Source organism: Pongo pygmaeus, chromosome 4 (assembly GCF_028885625.2).
Source record: "Pongo pygmaeus isolate AG05252 chromosome 4, NHGRI_mPonPyg2-v2.0_pri, whole genome shotgun sequence".
Taxonomy (NCBI): domain Eukaryota; kingdom Metazoa; phylum Chordata; class Mammalia; order Primates; family Hominidae; genus Pongo; species Pongo pygmaeus.
The window spans coordinates 2,741,629-2,760,365 of record NC_072377.2 but is presented as its reverse complement, the minus strand read 5'-3'; the positions used below and the strand labels follow the sequence as shown (position 1 = coordinate 2,760,365).

General features: G+C 53.1%; 2 protein-coding genes across 5 annotated transcripts; one reads left to right on the top strand and one right to left on the bottom strand.

Moving 5' to 3' along the window:
* Positions 1-5,917: 5,917 nt before the first annotated feature.
* On the bottom strand, positions 5,918-8,418 carry LOC129037290 (putative uncharacterized protein IRX2-DT). Its single transcript, XM_054489264.2, has 3 exons — positions 7,844-8,418; positions 7,553-7,686; positions 5,918-7,025 (listed from the first exon to the last, which is right to left on the bottom strand). Exons 1-3 carry the CDS (start codon positions 8,040-8,042, stop codon positions 6,921-6,923), a joined length of 438 nt encoding a protein of 145 aa, XP_054345239.1. The 5' UTR covers positions 8,043-8,418; the 3' UTR covers positions 5,918-6,920.
* Positions 8,419-8,623: 205 nt separating this feature from the next.
* Positions 8,624-18,470, top strand: IRX2 (iroquois homeobox 2). Of its 4 annotated transcripts, none has more exons than XM_063664639.1 (5): positions 8,624-9,145; positions 10,525-10,930; positions 11,260-11,967; positions 12,701-12,776; positions 17,715-18,470. In XM_063664639.1, exons 1-4 carry the CDS (start codon positions 8,894-8,896, stop codon positions 12,751-12,753), a joined length of 1,419 nt encoding a protein of 472 aa, XP_063520709.1. In that variant the 5' UTR covers positions 8,624-8,893; the 3' UTR covers positions 12,754-12,776; positions 17,715-18,470. The 4 variants fall into 4 exon arrangements, with proteins under 4 accessions (XP_063520709.1, XP_054345237.1, XP_054345238.1 ...); XM_054489262.2 differs by lacking the exon at positions 17,715-18,470 and adding an exon at positions 13,578-14,451; XM_054489263.2 differs by lacking the exon at positions 17,715-18,470 and adding an exon at positions 13,503-14,451.
* The last annotated feature ends 267 nt before the right edge of the window (positions 18,471-18,737 follow it).

The window sequence follows — 18,737 nt, the reverse complement described above, 5'->3', positions numbered from 1 at the left end:
ATCAAATGATCTGGGTGGAGCCTGGGTGGTTCACCCGGGTCAGGTCTAGTGACGGCTCTTGGTGGGGCAGGGGGCCTGTGAGCAAGCGTTCCTGTCATTCTTGTTTATCTCCTTCATCACCCCGCCATGCCTTTTAGAAATAAACATAAATAACCAAGAGTGAGTCATTCATTCTTTCTCATATACGTTCATTTAATCAATGTTTGTCTAGTGCCCCCAACATACCAGGCGTGGAGTCAGGGGTTGGGCTGAGGCCAGAGAACCATCCCAACAAGAACCTGCAGTTCTGGCAGCTGCTGCTGCAGAGCTCTGGGAGCCTCCTGGGCCTCTGCTGACCTCCAAGGGGAGAAATGAATGTGAAGCTTACAGGAAGAAGCCACCTGGAGAGCCCCGACCTGGCAGGGAGCGTGGCTGCAGGCAGAGAGACAAGGGCTGCAAACACATCACCTTCTAACTACTGACCAGGGCTGGAGTCCACAGGCCGAAGCAGCTCCACAGGGTGGTTGGGCACATCAGCAGAGGGAGGGCTGGACTTGTGTGACTTCCCAGGAAACAGCACCCTCCTCCCTGCCTAGTTCTGAACACAGCGAGAAATAGAATCAAATATGCAGACCTCGTGTCTCAGTTCGTTTGCATTGCTATAAAGGAATACCTGAGACTGGTAATTTGTAAAGAAAAAATGTTTATTCTGGTTCATGGTTTTCAGGCTGTACAGGAAGTGTGGTGCTGGCATCTGCTTCTGGGGAGGCCTCCAGAAGTTTCCAATCATGGCAGAAGGCAATGGGGGATCAGGCATGTCACAGGGCAAGAGTGGGAACAAGAGAGAGAAGAAGGAGTCCCAGTTCTCCTGTGAACTCATGACCACGCATTACTGTGCCAAGCAGTTCATGAGGACTTTGCATCCACGGCCTCAATACCTCCACGAGGTCCACCTCTAATACTGGAGGCCGCTCTGCATCCATGACCTCGACACCTCCCATGAGGCCCGTCCCTAATACTGGAGGCCACATGTCAGCATGAGATTTGGAGGGAACACACATCCAAACACATCACCTTCTAACTACTGACCAAGGCCAGCCCCGACGGCCTCCCACTGTGCTGGGGCTCTCAGCAGATTTGTATTTGCAAAGATCCAGCTTCTTCTGGCCACGGTGAAGAGAACTAGGCAGAACTGGTTGTTTCTGGAAGGAGCATAAGGACCAGAAAGGCCCTGTGTTCTACGCTGAGAGTGAGAGATGTGGAAGGGGAAAGGGCCTGCCAGGAACCTGGAGTCCAGTCGAGCACCGAAGGCCAGCCTTCCCCTCTGCCTCCGACTGCCCTTTTCCTTTCCAGGCTATATTCTTTATACCACAAACACTCTGGAATGAGAACATGTCAAATGGCATGTAGAAGCACGTCTTTTCCCGTAGACGCATGCGGGTGATGGCGTGCAGCCACACTGTGCCCAGCACACCCAGGCTTGTCCTTTGCCTCCAGAGTGCACCCCTTCCCCTCATGCACCACCATGAGCAAAGTGGGAACCAGGCCCTGGGCTTGGAGAGGAAGTGGAGGGAGGGCCAGGGCTGGGACAACCTCTACAGGATGCTCAGGCCTGGGGCACAAAGACATGTGTGCAGCTGGAATCCCCTTTAAGGCTAAATGGCAATTCCAAGACATGTTCGGGTTTTTTAAAGGTGGGGGAGTTGAGACAAGAGACGAGACATTAAAAATAAAATATTTGAAGAAAGCTGCTTTATTTAAATGAATCCCAAATTAGCACATTATACTTCAGTGTATATGACACTTTTATAAAAAGCTACTATTTAGTTTTAATCGTCAAAATATAAAATATTTCACATGATGAAAAAATTCAGTAATATAATCCCAAGTAACCAGTATTCCAAGGTAAGAATTGTTAACATTTTGCTACAGTTACTTCGGATCTAGTTTTCAGAAATAAAACATGACTAATAGCTTAAGTCCTCCTCCCATGCTGTCTCTCCCTCTTTAAAGATTCCCCGGGCCTGAGATGCGTGGGAGACTTGTGCTCCCATGGTGATGCAGCAGCTCCTCCACCCCCATGCCTGTAGACACCACACAATATTGCTGTTTGTTTTTAAATTCCATTGTCAGCATCATCCTTCTGTATCCCCGCCCCCAAGGTTACACTTTTAGGAGGCACTCAAGTTGGTACAAGTAGAATGACTTCATCCCCTTTCGCCCCAGGGGACATTCTGTTCCCTGAAATATGCCACGAATTCTTTATCCAGGCCTGGAGTGGTTGCCGTGGAGGAGGCTTCCAGTCTTGCACTCCTGCAAACCATGCTCCAGGGCTGCCTCGTCCCCGCTTCCCCAGCACCTGTGTGCTGGGTGCCAGGGAGCACCCACCTTCTGCGCTTTCAGATGCGGCCAAATGTCTCCCGAATTTCTCTGTAGAAATTTAAACTGCACCGCAGGGAGAGTGTGAACAGTGCACACTCTAGGCCTTGCTGGGTGTCTTCGATTGGTGTGAAGTGGCATCTCCTGTTGTCTAGAGGTAGACAACCAGTGAATGTGCGCATTCTCAGGCGTCTCCTCTGCGTGGAGGGCTGCCCCTGTCCTTGCCCCTTTATTTCCCTGGGTGCCTCGTCTTCACCCATTGGCAGTCAGAATTCCTCCTGGTGCTGTAGAACAGTCTCTGTTATTTACATGTGCGGCAAATATCTTCTCCCCCGTTGGGGTTAGCAGTTTATGTTTTGTCCAAGAGAAGTTTTTACTTTTAACACACTCAAATGTATCCATTTTTAAAATTTCTGCATTCCCAGCCATATTAAAAAATAAAAATAAAAAGCAAAGAAAGCAAAACCCAACCCTCCCTCCCGCTGCCTCTATACTCCAGGGGTGTAGGATCCTGCAGAAGGGTTTGGGAAGGAGGAGTTCGGTATGTGCCTGGCCATGTGCTGCCGAGCCCCTGGTCAGGGCTAGCTGTTTCGGGCACACACGCCGAATTTACAGTTGGCAAAGGGTATTCAACATGGCGTCAAGACAAACGCTCTTTAGAGCCTCGCTGGTTGGATTAAAATAATTGTAAAAACACTCGAGGAATTATTTCCTTTTCTCCAGTGTTTCTTGCGAGTGAGGAGTCCTATCTGCTTTCGTCGGGATGGAGCTCACCCCTGCACTCTTCGCAGCCTCCTGGGCGACCGCACACCCCGCGACCCGCACCCCGCACCCCCGCCGAGGCCAGCACCGAGGTGCGCTCTGGTGTTTAAATAGAAGATTGCAGAGCCACGGAGGAGTTGCTGGAGGGACGGGGGGTTGAGGGAGCTAAGTTCTGCTGAAGACTGTCTTGCAAAGCACATTTAAAAGACAAAATAAAAACAAAACAAAGCCCCGACAACTCCACTTGACCAGAACAGCTTCAGCGAGACGCGCCGACCTCTCCGGGAAGCGCGAGTGCGCGCGTGTCTGCGTCTCTGTGCGGATCTGGGCCTGCAGTGCGCGTGTGTGCAAAGGTGAAACGGCGGCGGAGTTTCAAACATTTCATCTTCGAACCATCTCCTGTTGAGGAACTAAGGCGGCCAGGTCGTTGCTGATTCTGAAGAGGGTCTTTTTCAACTGCGATCCCTTTAAGGAACTCGGCTCTGTCCCTTTCCAAGGAATGTCCCTTTTCCTCATTCTCCCGACGCTGCAGGCTCCCCGCGCCGCGCTCCCTCCCAGGCTGGAGCCGCAGCTGGCGGGACGCGCCGTTTCCAGGGTATGCCGGGTGAGAGCCGCCCACGAGCGGCCCAGCCTGGCGGGACCTCGGCCTTGAGCCGCGGGGACGCCTGGCCACGAGGGGCTCCCGACCCGGGCGGGGAGAGGGGCGACCTGCGGGGAGGGGGCGGGGCGCGTAGGAAGGAGGAGGAGAGAGAAAAGGGCGAAGCCAGCGCCAGATTAGGAAGGAGAGGAGGATAGAGACGGAGTCGGCGAGACGCTGGAGAATTCAGGATTGTGGGCACCCTGAGCGGGAGAGAAACTTCAGGAAGCACGTCGGAGGCGGGGCATCTGTGGGAGGAAGGCAAATTTTGCAGAGCACTAAAGGAAGCCGGGAGGGACAAGTTAGCCATGGGGAGACCTCCCAGAAATCCGGAGCTAAAAACAGGGCAGTTAAGTAAGCAAGAGCTGGTTAGCTGAATACGAGGTCCCTAGAATGCAAATTATAAATAAATAAGAAAGAAAGAAACGAAAGAAAAAGAAAAGAGCGCGCGCAGGGTTCCGGGTCCAGGCTCTCAGAGCAGCCCCGGCGGGGGCCCTCCCAGCCCACAGTAGCCGCCGCCCCGAGTCCCTGAAGTGGCGCCCGCGTGGCTACTCGGGGATCTCCCAGGCCTCGGGGGCCCATTTGAAAACCTCGAGAGGCCTCGCACATCCTGCCAGGACTGGAGCTGCGGGGACCCCTCAGCCTCCCACGGATGCTCCTCTGCACGTGTTTTCCAGGAAAACATTTAGGCCTCGGAAGCGTCTTTGTGGGCCTAGAAATGCCGGTTGCGCGTGAAATCCAGTCCAACCTACTCACAGAGTACTAGACCTAGAAACGAGGTTTCAAAGAGATGTGGGTTCCATGTTGACTTAAATTTTGTTCCATTTTAACGACGTATTTGTTTTCAAAGAAAAGAAAAATTTCTTAGCCAAGCTCCTCGTATCCCCGGCCCCCTGTTCCTGCCTCGCTCTCTCCCTCGACAAACGCGGGGAGCCCTGGAACGGGAGGGCCGGTGACCGTGAATACGGTAGCGATGTGATTTGATGCATTGAAACTACTTACATTTCCAGTGTTACTACATTAAAGGAAACCCACATAAAAGTGCCTATTTCATCTTAATTGCCAAAAAAGTTTGCCACACCCTCGAACGGTAACTGTTTCCCCGCCAGACACCGAAAGCTCAGAAGGAACCACAATGAGAAAGGATCAGGAATCGCTTAGGTTTTATTGAAATGCCTTGATGCCGTTTTTTCTTCCTCCCCGAATTAAGCCGCCGTGGGAGGAGGTGGGTCGCGCCCACCGTTGCTGGGGCTCAGGCCGGCAGACACGGGCCACAGCGCCCCCTCGCCGCCCGCGCGCACGACTCCTGGCCTGCGTCGCCTCCTTCCGTCCCCGCGACACGGAGGACGGCGCCGAGCCCGGCGAGCGCCCCGGCCTTGTGAGTCGGCCGCGTTCCCGGGGAGACCCCGAGCCCGAGCCTCCGGAGTCGGCTGTTCCTCGCGCTCGGCCTCGCAGGAAATCCCCGCTCGCTGAAACTTGCGTGTCCACGTAGACTCGTTCTAAATTCTTTGGCTGTTGCAGGGACAATAAAGAAAAATAGAAACAGTGTGAACTTTTTCCCCACCTCCTAGAGCACACCTAGGAAAGGGGGCAGGGCCCACCGTGAACCTGAAACTGCGCATCGCCTGGGTTACTGTGGCCAGGGGTCGCGTTTTCAAAGCAGTTACTGGGTTTCCCCTGCGTGCCTGCTCATTCCCTCCCTCCAGCTCGGATGGCAACTGAAAAGCCTCAGAAGCCAAGTGCCGGGCCCTCCCCCGCGACCCCACAGGCCTGAGCACCCCCCTCGCCCTTGAGCAAAACATCCCAGGCCCTCCTCTTCGGGAGCCGCGGCCTTGCAGCCCTCGTGGCCCCGAGACCGAGTCCGGGCTGAGCCCGCCACCCTCTCAGGCAGCCTCGCCGGGACCGCCGCGCCAAGACTCCACGCTGGCAGCATGTTTTCTCGTGATTGATTTTTTTTTTAAAGAAGAAGAAGACCAAGCCAACTTTAACTTAAGAAGAAGGAAAGTGATTTTTTTCTTTAATATCAGAGAGCTTTAAAGCAAAACGGAGTTTATATATTTCAATAACAATGACGAGTGCAAGTTTTTAATGTCCCTGCGTAGGCATTTTAATTTGCTACAGTCACTACCAATAAAAACGGCATGTAGTAAGAGTCGACTGTTTAATAGTGCAAGGTAGACGGTTTTTATTAGTAACAGGCAGCAGCGGTATGGAAAATTTAGATTTCAGAGGAGGAGTATAATTGCTGGGGGGAAAATACACACAGGACGGGAAGAGGCCATCTTCAAACTCCCAACACTGAGCTAAAGAGAGGGGAAGGGCAGGCGGCGTTTCTGGAGATGCACCCTGGGTGAGGGGACCCTCCCCGTCACTGCACGTGTCTGGTTATATATTTAATTGATGTCAGAATCGACTGTATCCAGAGCAGACACTCCAGCTCTAAACTGAGGATGTTTTTGTAATAACTGGCTGTTTTCTCTTCTGCCCCTGGCAGAGGTCCGGCGGTGGTGGGGGGGGGGGGTGTCAAGGGACGGGGAGGGAGGATGAGCCCCAAATGCTAATGAAACCACAGCGGGAGCCGCTCTTTAGAAATGGAAATACTCCAGGCCAGTGCTCCCTGGTGATAAAAATTACACCGATTTTTTTTTTTTCATTTAAACTGATCTGATCGTAAAGGAACCCTAAAGGTTGCCATCTGATCTGCCAGTGTTTGTGTTTGCCTTCCAGCGTGTGGGCCTCTCATTTACCCCTCTTCTTGGAGGAATTCCCTCCCAGGAAGCGCAAAAATGTCGCAGACTGTCGACGGCTTACCCAACCCGGCTGCTTTCTCTCTCTCTCTGTTTTTCAACTCTATAGTAATTGACTAAAACTATCTGTCCTGGACTGAATTAGGATGTCCCATGTGGAGTCGCAGCAAGGTTGAAACCCCCCGCTGGGTCGTTGCAGGAGCCCCAGCCTGTGGGAACGGGTTGTCTGTGGGTGGAGGGAGAGGTGGTCCTGGGTGTGTGTGCGTGTGCGTGTGTTCAGATGACCTGAAGAGGATGTGTGCAGGATGGGGGTGTGGTTTGTAGGAAGAGTGGTGGGGGAGCAGTGTGGGCGAAGGGGTGGGTGGGATAACTGGTAGGGGGCGAGTGGCTCGGCTCGGGAGCTCCTGGCGGGAGGGTTAACGTGCCTGGACCGCGCCTACCGGGAGCGTCGCCCTGCCTGCCGGCTCAGGAGGAGCCATCCTCAAGCACAGCACTGCAGTTTGCAACTGGTTCCCTTGCACCTGGGGAAAGACAGCCTGATGCCGTGAGTGTTTCTCTTGCGCCCGGGACCGGACTGGCAACCTGAGCTCCGCTCCCTCCGCGCCGCTGCAGCCGCACCACAGGGAGGCCGCAACATGCCCTGGGTCCTGAGATCACTAAGGCCGCTCCGCAGGCTGCAGGGCCAGCAGGGGTGCAGGAGTCGGCTGCAGGCCTGAGCTGAGGCCCGCCCCAGGCCACTGCACTCTCTCCTCCACCGCACCCACCCGAGACGGCTTCCGAGGATAGAGGCACCTGTTGGGTGGGTGCTCCCAATAGGCCAGTACAGACCTGACACTCTTCCATCCCCCTGAGCGCCCCCCATAGGTGACCCTTCGGAGTGGGCGGCCAGACGCCCTCTTCGGCCATCCCCGAGTGGAAAAGGGATGGAGAAACGTGATGAGGAGCGGGTTCTAGGAAGCTGGGGTCCTAGGAACCCTCGTCAACCGCCTCGCTTCTGAGCCCCGCAAAGCAACCGCCCCCTACTCCAGCCGCGCGTCACCTGAGCTACCTGTAATGCCCACTGCACCGGCGGCGCCAACCTGAGCTCCTGCCCGTTCCCGAGGTAACTGGGAGGCTTCAGGTCCTGCCAGAGGCGGTTTATCAGGTAGCAATCATCCCCCCAGTGTTTTGACAACACAAATCCGAAGGAAGAGTCAACTTAGAAAAACAAAATAAAATAAAACTCTTTAGGGGACGGCGTCTTCTTAGGTGCAGCCCTGGCGGCATTCCCAACAGTGGAAAGTCGTAACGTTCAGGGCCCCGGGGGTTGCGCTGCGGATTTGGGGGCAGAAAGCTCACCTCAGGGCCCTCCCGGCAATTCGCAACCAAGGCGCCCCGGATCCAGGTCCATGCTGGGCGGAGCGGGCCGCGAGGGGTAGGCGACCAGACGCGAGGCCACGCGGGGAGCCTCGGGCCAGGAGGCAGGGCAGGTCCGGGACCGTGGAAGTGAGAGCCGCGCGCACTGCCCGGAGGAAGACCCGAGCCGCGGGTGCCACCATCCTGACCTCCCTACTTCCCTGCGACTTCCGGATTGGACACAGGGGCCGGGCCTCCTCGGGGTGCACAGCGGGGCAGGCTGTGAGTCCCCTAATTGGACCCGGCCTGGCCTGACCGCGGGCGGCCTCTGCCTAGTCCGTGCGGGTGGAGAAGGGGGTGGGGGCGGGGTGGTGGCTGGAAGGGTCGGGGGCCGGGCAGGGGCGAAGAAGGTGGCCGGGGACGGTGGGAGCCGGCCGGAGCGGGGCAGGGGACGTGGCTCCGAGTGGGTGGGAGTGGGAGGGGTGCGCGCCGGGGCACGCAGCGCGGCCGGGCTGGGCTGCAGGTCCGCGAGCCGCGGGCTGGGGCCGGAGCTGCTAGAGAGGCGGCTGCGCCACAAAAGCCTGCCGGTCCCTCCCGCCGCCCGCCTCCGTCGCCTCCTCCCTCCCCTGCCTCCCTCCCCTCTCTCTGCCCCTCCCCCTGCCGCGGCCCGGAGGCTGGAGCGGGCGGAGCAGGGGAGGGGCGGGCCCCCGAATATGCAGATGAGCGCGTGATGGACAGCTGCGCGTTCCAATGTCCCTCGGAAACTCGAGCGCTCCTTCCTCAACTCCTCACTCCCGACTCCAGACTCCCCCAAACCCCGACCGCCGGCCTGGCGCGCGGCTGCGCCCACCGGCTCCGCGCTGCTGCCACCGCCACTGCCACCCCGCCGCCGCCCCGGCCCGCGGGCCGCCCAGGCTAGTGCCCGGGCCGGCCTGCCTCCGCCCGCCGTCCGGGTGCCCGCCGCCGCGCCGCGCCCCGGCCGGGCGTGGATGGAGGGCGCCGCGCGCCCTGCCCGCTGCTCGGCGTGACGCGGGCCCCGCGCCCCGCGCCCACCATGTCCTACCCGCAGGGCTACCTGTACCAGGCGCCCGGCTCGCTGGCGCTCTACTCGTGCCCGGCCTACGGCGCGTCGGCTTTGGCGGCTCCGCGCAGCGAGGAGCTGGCGCGCTCGGCGTCCGGCTCGGCGTTCAGCCCCTACCCGGGCTCGGCGGCCTTCACGGCTCAGGCGGCCACCGGCTTCGGGAGCCCGCTGCAGTACTCGGCCGACGCCGCCGCCGCCGCCGCCGCCGGCTTCCCGTCCTACATGGTAACCGGGCGCGGGCGGGACGCGGGACTCCGGGGCGCCGGGACCCAGACCGGGGCGCGGGCGGAGCGGGGCTCGGGTTCGGCGGGCGGGGGCCGCGGGGAATGTGGCGCGGCCGGTGACTCAGGAGTCGCCGGCTCGGTTGGCCGCCCCGCAGGCTGAGCCGGGCCCCGGGTGGAGAGGGCAGCGCGGCCGGCGGGGACGTCCCTGAGCCCGGCCGGGACCCGCGCGCCCCCGGCGCGTCCCCTCGGCTCGCCGGCTAATTTTCTCTGAGAGCCTGGGAAGTGCGTCCGCGCTGGGGACCGGGATCTGGCGCCGTTTGTCCCTGGTTCCCGCACCGCAGCCTGGGGAGGCGTTGGGAGCGGGCTGTGTGCTCGCCTGCATTGGCGTGGGGCGCGAGGGTCCGCGTCACTGCGGCCTCTGGGCCGACTGCCGGGCAGTTCGCATTCACTCGCGGGGCTCAGGGCGGCGGGGGGTCACCGAGTTAGGCCCGGGAGCCGAGCATTCAGCTGCGGCTCCCGAGTCCGGCCCGAGGCGCCCAGGTTTCCGCCTTATTCTGTCCGGCGGACCATGCTTTCAAATATCGTGCATGCGGGCGTGTGACCCGCTAAGGGCCGCCTGAGTCCTCCGTGGCCCGAGCGCAGCTCCTGCTCCGGCGACCTGGGGGCGGCTTGCGAGTCTCGAGGTTCCTGAGCTGGGCCAGGCCCAGGCCGCAGCGAAGCACGTTACGGGCGATTGAGGCCATTACGGGGTTGTCGCGACTGCCGGCCCTCGGCGGAATTTCTGGGCAGCGACCGAGTCGCTGGGGCCTTGGCGAAGGCTGCAAATGTCTCGAATTTAAACGTTAAAGGATGAATTAAAATGCTAATTACGGCGTATTTGAAGAATTCGAAACGGTGACTGGCTTCTGAGTTGCAAATTGGATTTGCCCAGCTTTAGAGCAGTGAATAGTGAATTGGGGGCTCTGGGGTGTTTTTTTAACCATATAAGGGCGGGGAAGAGGGAGTAGGGGGAGGCAGCCGCACTCCAAGCATCTGCAGAAATTTAGATATCAAAGAGCTACCTGTGGGCCTGTGTGCGCGCACGTGCGAGGGTTTGTGTACATTGCCACGCGCGGCTCCGGAACACTTAGGGGAAGATGGGTCATTTTATGAAAGTGAAATAGTTCAAAAATTCGAGAATAAAACTGCGGTACATTTTGTGATCAACAGCTGGTCCCGAATCACACTGCGTTTTTCCTGCTCTTTTGCGGCGGGAAGCGCAGCCCCAGAGCCAGTCTCACGGGGGAACGGTGGCCATGGGCGGGCGGAGGGGTGGCATCCTCTGGCTGGTTGCCCGCGGGGTCTCCGCATACTCCACTCACAGGCTCTTGTTGGTTCCAGGGCGCACCCTACGACGCGCACACCACGGGCATGACCGGCGCCATCAGCTACCACCCGTACGGCAGCGCGGCCTACCCGTACCAGCTCAACGACCCCGCGTACCGCAAGAACGCCACGCGGGACGCCACGGCCACTCTAAAGGCCTGGCTCAACGAGCACCGCAAGAACCCCTACCCCACCAAGGGCGAGAAGATCATGCTAGCCATCATCACCAAGATGACCCTCACTCAGGTCTCCACCTGGTTCGCCAACGCGCGCCGGCGCCTCAAGAAGGAGAACAAGATGACCTGGGCCCCGAGGAACAAAAGCGAAGATGAGGACGAGGACGAGGGCGACGCGGCCAGAAGCAAGGACGAGAGTCCCGACAAGGCGCAGGAGGGCACGGAGACCTCGGCGGAGGACGAAGGTGAGCGGGCAGCGGCAGGCGCAAGGTCTCGGGGCGCTTTCTTCCCAGGCGGGGCGCAGAGCTAAGCTGGGGAGGACGCTGCCCGCCGGACACCCCAGGTCCGGGCCGGAGCCCCAGCCGCACCACATTGCTCTGGGGTTGCCGGGATTTGAGCGAGCGATTCCTCGGGCGCTTCCCGGGGAGGTCAGTCTCCGCCTGTCACGTGGTCGGGTGGGGGAGAGGTGAGGGGTCCCGTGGGGAGGGCCCAGTGCCGCAGGACAGGGGGCGGAGGGGGCTCCAGGTGTCTGCGCTGTCCTCGCGTGCCACCCACCGTGCCCGCGCCCCCGCAGGGATCAGCCTGCACGTGGACTCGCTCACGGATCACTCGTGCTCGGCCGAGTCGGACGGGGAGAAGCTTCCGTGCCGCGCCGGGGACCCTCTGTGCGAATCGGGCTCGGAGTGCAAGGACAAGTACGACGACCTGGAGGACGACGAGGACGACGACGAGGAGGGCGAGCGGGGCCTGGCGCCGCCCAAGCCCGTGACCTCGTCGCCGCTCACCGGCTTGGAGGCGCCGCTGCTGAGCCCCCCGCCCGAGGCCGCGCCCCGCGGTGGCGGCAAGACGCCCCAGGGCAGCCGGACGTCTCCGGGCGCGCCGCCCCCCGCCAGCAAGCCCAAGCTGTGGTCGCTGGCCGAGATCGCCACGTCGGACCTCAAGCAGCCGAGCCTGGGCCCGGGCTGCGGGCCACCGGGGCTGCCCGCGGCCGCCGCGCCGGCCTCAACTGGGGCACCGCCGGGAGGCTCTCCCTACCCTGCCTCGCCGCTGCTGGGCCGCCCCCTCTACTACACGTCGCCCTTCTACGGCAACTACACAAACTACGGGAACTTGAACGCGGCGCTGCAGGGCCAGGGTCTCCTGCGGTACAACTCCGCGGCCGCGGCCCCCGGCGAGGCCCTGCACACAGCGCCAAAGGCGGCCAGCGACGCGGGCAAGGCGGGCGCGCACCCGCTCGAGTCCCACTACCGGCCCCCGGGCGGCGGCTACGAGCCCAAGAAAGGTAGGCAGCCCGCGGCCGGGGGCGCCCGGGAGGGGAGGGAGAGCCAGCCCCGGGGAGGCGGAGCGCCCGGGAGGCCCGAGGGAGGGTCCGGGAAGAAGATCCAGGGGGCCACTCCTGGGACCCAGAATTAGCAGAGTGAGGGCAGAGGGCGAGATGGAAGCCAAAGAAGGTGTGGCCTTCTTAGACTTGCCCTGTTATTATTTATTTTTACTTAATTTACTGTTGTTTTGACTGTTACTATCGTGGCTGTCTTAGTTTCGGCAAACCCAGATTGCCACGAAATTCAAATTACAGCGTGTCGCCTAATGAGCCTGGGTGTGTTTCAGTGTCTTGTTGGTTAACGAGTCAGAGTTGAATCCGCTTTTCTGCCGTTGGCTAACAGCAAACAAAACGTTCCAGTTACTCTCAGAGGCGTTTTGTCTTCAAAAGATAAAATCAAATGTTTTCCGCTTTTTGTTGTTGTTGTTGTTGTTGTTGTTTGGAAAGAAACCCGTTTTTTCCCCTGTACTATGTTGCCTGTTGCTCCTAAGTCAGGCTACCCGAAAGAGGAGTTCAAGGGGGAAAGTTAAGAACTAGGGAACATCACCAAAAGTCGTCTCACATTGCGGCCCTGGAGACAGTCGGTTTCCCAAACTGCTGTTTGCCTGGGAGTGGAGGATGGTGGGTGCACGGTGGTCTGCGCAGCCAGCAGGCTGTGGGGTCCGTTCTGACTAACTGCCCACTCCCCTGACAGATGCCAGCGAGGGCTGCACCGTGGTTGGCGGGGGCGTCCAGCCCTACCTATAGAAGGGCCGAGCACAGCAATGCAAGTAAGTGGGCACCCTGGTGCTTCCCAGACCCTCTGGAGCCTCCCAGCACCAACTTGCTTAATGTGTTTTTCTTGCTTCTGGTCATGGGGTTAGAAGACAGAGCATTTCAATCTTGTCCAGCTTTTCTTTCCTTAAGGGGGAAACTATATTTTCTGTTTTATAGATTCCCTCTTTTTGGCACAAGTTCTATCACTCCTTTACCTAGGGAAGGAAAAATATATATATGTGTGTGTGTGTGTGTGTGTAATATATATATGTATATATATAGTACGTATATATATATATTACACACTACTGTTGTTTTCTTTTGAAACAATAGATTATTAAAATCTGGGCATTTATATGCAATTTAGAGCCATTTTTACTATGCTAGACACATAATAGACACATGCTTTGATGAGCTTGGGCTACCAAAACTTGGAGTAGCAAAAACCTTTATAGATGGTGTTTGCAAAATAAGACTGAAGAGACACGAGGCGTCCTAGTCTTTTATCAGCCCTGTCCAACCTCCCCTCCACCCATGTCCAAGTGGACAGGACTCTGACATTCTCCCGGGGCTCACAACAGCATCTCAAAAAATATGTTGCTTTGCAACAAGTCAGAATTACTAATCATATCCTGAAGATAAGAAAGAGTTGGAACCACTTCAGATCAACTCGTTTTTATAATGGTGTTGGTGTGGAACTGAAAGATTGGGGATGATTTGGTTTTTTCCTTGGTCCACAGGTAGGTGTCACAATTGCTTTGAAAAAAAAAAAAAAAAAAAAAAAAAAAGTCAGCAGGCCATTCTCTCTTCCCAAGCTCATAAATTTACAGATACAACAAACAGATGTCTAAATCCAGACCACATCTTGTGCCACTGTAAAAGACAAGGATCCAAACAGCACTGTCAGCCCACAGACTCTAACAATTCGAACAGACTATTGTTGGACATACGTGAATTTGTTGGCATAGTATAGTTTCCCCGATGTATGTGTGACTTTTGAAAACAATCTGTTTTTCTCAGGATATCTTGAATTGATCACTTCATTGCCACGGTATATATTCTATAGGTGTGATAGGATTTACTGTAAAGTTTATTTGTAAAAGATGTACACAGTAGAAATAAAACGTGATTGAAGAACTTGAGTACTTCAGAAGTGGAAACAAATTTGATATTTATTTTTATAATGATATAAAGCTTCTAGTAATTTATGCAAGTTGTATTGCAATGGAATCTAAACTTTTTGTAAATAAATTCTGCCTGGTTTTTATTTGAACATTGCTGGTTATACAATCTTTGTTGGTTGTTTAACACGAATTCTTTACTAATTTATATCTTAAATTGTAAATAAAAACAGACTAGTCTACAATAATATGGTGTTTGGGGCTTATTTTTCCTAGAAGAATGATTTGGGGTGGAGCTCTAGTGAATAACCTCCAGGTGATCTGACTTCACCTTTTTAATGAAAACCTGTGTGAAATAAACTCTGGTTTCTCTCTTGATCATTGAAAAAAAAAAAAAAAGGCAGATGGAAGAGAAGTATACAATTGGGAGAAACACGTGCTGTAGATGATTTCTATATATGTATTGCAAAAAAAACAAAAAACGTAAGATTTTTGTGCCCTGAGTATGCTAATTACTTGTTAGTGTACATGTTTAAAACTTGGCAAAATAAAATGATCTGACACCCTATGCATTTTATATTTATTTCTGATGCTGGCTTCTTGAACCTCCTCAGTAAACCAAACTGGAGAATAATATTGATAATGGAGAGTCACACCCCCCCACCAATAAATTACTGATTGAAATAATTGTTTTTTTAAAGCCTGAATTATCCCAATTGGCCTAATTATTCAAATTTATGGAAGGATTTCTTAACTCTCCTTTTCCAATAATGCACATTAAACCTAGGGTGAGGATCTGGGGGAGGGACTTACTTTCCTTTTAGTGGCTCTTACTTTTACCCTGGGGGAAAAGAAACCTTTAAACAACCTTAGACTACTGCCTCTTTATTGTGTTACTCACTTTCTAATTATAGGACAAGTCTAAAATTTGTAGTCAAGTAACATATCCCCTTTGATTAGTATCATAAAAGTAGCAAGACTGTCACTTTAATTTTCAGCAAAATTATATGGATATCTATATAATATAATTTCAGAGAAGAAATGAACAATCATTTATTTCCTCTCGAAAGATAAATTGAGTGAATATAACTTACGGTTATAAAACAAGAATAATAGCTTCTTAGATTGCCCTTTAATCAATCATACACTTATTTTTCAAGAGGTTCATCTATTTTATTCCATGATTAATAATGTTGCAGCATGAGAGCATTATTGGATCCCAGCGGGGGAGGTCTGGGATGCTTTTAGCTGCTTTGGAATGGTCAGTTGGGGTTCATTATGGGCTGATATTGAACAATTTATAAAATCTTGTCTAAACATCTGCCAGCTCCGATAGGCCAATGTGTCTGAGGATGGGAAATTGCTGGACCAGTTGATATTGACAAACGGATCTCTCTCTAGTGGCTTTTTTTGCCATAGAAATTAGTGGCCTCTTGCTGGGGTCTTGTTAGAAAGAGTGTTTGAAAGTAATCTTAGATACTTGAGGCCAAGCCCGGGGACTGTTAACTGGACACAGAGCCATACCGATGGGGAGAAGTGATTGTGGTTTGACTGTGGAGAAGGGGGGCAGAACCAGGTTTCTGTTTTCTGTTGTTTCTTATGTATTTTGTTGGTTTTAAATATTGAAGCATTTGAAGGTCAGACATAAAGTAAATCTCTGCGGTGGAGAACTATTTTTCTGTCTTCTCTGCCTCTCCTAGTAATAGATATGAACATGTTTGGAGCTGAGCTATCTATTGGCAGGAGGAAAGATTTTTCACATGGTAAGCTTTGCCACTCTGTGGCAGTGTATCTGGAAACAAACACATCTGAGGTCTGGAGGGTAAAAGGGGGATTGAGTATATTTGCTTGTTTTGGTTTTAGAAATAAAACCTTCATAGACTTTTCATAGAGATAATGATTTTCCCCTTCAGGAAGCATTTTAGATTGTTGTCTGAAGGACTTACATGGTTTAGTTTTATTAATATTACCCATATTTCCTAAATCAGCAGGAAATAAATTGCACATGGCAGCAATGTCTCTGCTATATGTAATGTTATAACTAGAGTAATTGGAAGACTTCTGTGAAAAGTATGAAAGTTAACAATATTTAACAAAATAAACACGGAAAGATCATGCACTCTAATGAAGATACAACATTTAAGGCAGTACATTTCTTAAGTGTGGGAGTAGAAAAGCTAAGCCAAAATTAACCTTTGCGCTTATGTTCAGGCATTGGAGCAGGGGTAAAAGCCGCCTCGCTTTGGAACAAGGAAGATTGTTTTACCCGAACATGCGATCCCTGTTCCCTTTTAACGCACACACACACACACACACACACACACACACGACTCCATTCTCTGGGAGGACATGCACATTTCAATTGGTGAAAACTCAAAGCAGCTCAGGAGATTAGCCAAGGCTAAGGAAGCTTCTTTGATGTTTATATGCCCAACAAATTATTAAAGATTTCCATAACTTACCCACTCTGTCTCCTGACCTGAATTTCCTTCTAGAGAACTTGATTTCTAAAATATACACTAAGAACATAAAACCTGCAGGTGTTTAGAGGGATCTTTTTAAAGAAATGTAGAGTGATTTATGAGCTCCTCTCCATGCTGGTCATTGGGAAAGATGAATGAGGAAGGAAGGAGAAAGAGAGATATCTTTCACTGGAGAGGGAAGCTAATGGGGTCTGAATTTTATTTTTGCTTTAAAATTTTCATATTCAAAAATTACCTAGCCCTCCAAGATACACGTTTGCTGTTGTTGACTGAGGCCGGGGCGACCAGGAGCAGATGGGCTTTGGGGCGGTGGCCTTGGCTTTGCTGCGGGTGCAGGCCTGGGCGCGCTCCCGGCTCCGCGGCCCGGCGCCCGCGTGGTGGATCCGCGACAGCCCTTCTGCTCTCCGCGGCCCAGGGTTTCCTTAGAGCTGATTTATCGGAATTCGCGCTTTAATCTCAGGTGGGCCCCGGGGGCCGGGCGCTGCCGAGAGCACCGGGGCGCTTGCCCGGCGGCCGGCGCGGGCGCTGCCTCCAGCGCCCGTCAAATGTCAACATTTGTTCCCAATAAAAGAGTTATTGTTTCTGCAAAGCTGCCCAGCAACTGCCTTTGAAACTTGAAAAGAACTTCATCCACCTTTGTCTGATGCGAGGAAGGAGGGGCGGGGAGCGGAGAGAGAGGAAGGGGGCTGGGTGCTGGGGGCCTAGAGGGGCAGCCTTGGGCCTGGGCTCAGGGTAGCCTACCTGGGGTGCGCTTCACCATAACCCCCTCGCCGGGCCGCCGCGGATCTCATTCTGGAGATGGGAGAGTGGCGGGGGAGGGCTCGGGGTTCCCCTGAGGCTCTCTTTAACTTATGTGTTTATTAGATCTCTGCGGATTCTGGGAGGCGAGAACCACTAAGAAGAAACACAAGGATGAAATAGCCACCTCCGAAGCCCGTGCGCGTTTTCGGATCATTTACAATTGCATTTAAATACTTATCAAGGAGGCTAAAAGTAAAGTGGACCCTTTGTTTTTTAACTACGGAGTAAATGTACATACTAAACTACCACTGTTACAGCCCAATTAAACAGACATCAATTTGGAAAAAAAAATTATTCCAAACCAATTTGTGGTCCACTCAGAGGCATTTTCAAATTTCAATAACACTCTGAACTGAATTATGAGAAAGTTTCATCCAAGTAACAATATACAATAATTATCACTATATAATTTTTCTTTAGTTGCCCAGTGCCTTGAGAATCCCAAGGAAAATATTCATTTAGACTCAAAATTAAAATATAAATAGATATATTAAATATGTTTTAAACTGCTTTTACAAAAATAACACTTTAACTATTTTTTTGAAAGCGTTAACCGAAGAGGCTATCTTGGGAACGATACACAACCGTCTGTGCTATGTGGATATTACGATTAACATCATTTGAATTTCTACAAATCGCAAGGGGGACATGTCCCTTTGATGTATTTTCAAACCTTTATGCAAGTGACAAATCCCTACAGATATTTTAAAGGCTAATTATAAGGAGAAGTAATCTACGACAATATAATTTTCCAGTTGCTGAAAATTACTGTCTATTGGCCATAATGACAGCACTCACTAGCCCTCCCCTTTGCTTGGGCTAGAATGCTACGAATCTGGTTTTCAACAATATGCACTTGGACCTCAGCCATTGACGGGTGGAAGATAAAACACTTTGAGCCCCAGTTTTAGGAAGCAGACACCCCACTTGTATGCGTCAGCCTCTCCCTTCAGCTGCATCCCTAGAAACAGATGGATGTGGCCTCAACCGGCACCTCTGTCCCCTCCACCCTTGGAACAGAGAATAGTCTTGTGTTTCCTACCGTGAAGGCAGAGTGTTCTCTCTCTTTCTAAGAAAGATAATAATTGAAGACACAATTTAGGAGGACTGTATTGCTAATACAATGAAGAAAGGAAATATCTGTTGTCCATGATTGCGCAATCCCAGATAAAAGGAAAGAGGAAGAATTTTTTTTGTTTGTTTAACTCTGGCCCCATGATAATAAAGAAAAGTATTTTTAAAAGGTGTTCTAATGTTACTTTGTTCTATATGGAGCTGTAAATAAATGAAATCTAATATTCTTAAAGAATTGACTATGAGGTTTGGGGCTGCCTCCAATACAGACTCGATATTCACAGAAAATACCCAGAGGGAAGAAACAAAACAGAATGCTACACAAGCACTCGCATTTTTGTGGGGAGATAAATTGACAATTTATTGTGTGTGACTCCTGATCAATTATTAATCGTTAGTGTCAACAGCACGGTTATAATTACCTTGGGTTATTTTAGGGAATTTTTTTTTTCATTTATCTGATCTGGTGATTAGTTAATGCTCTTGAGTAATAAAT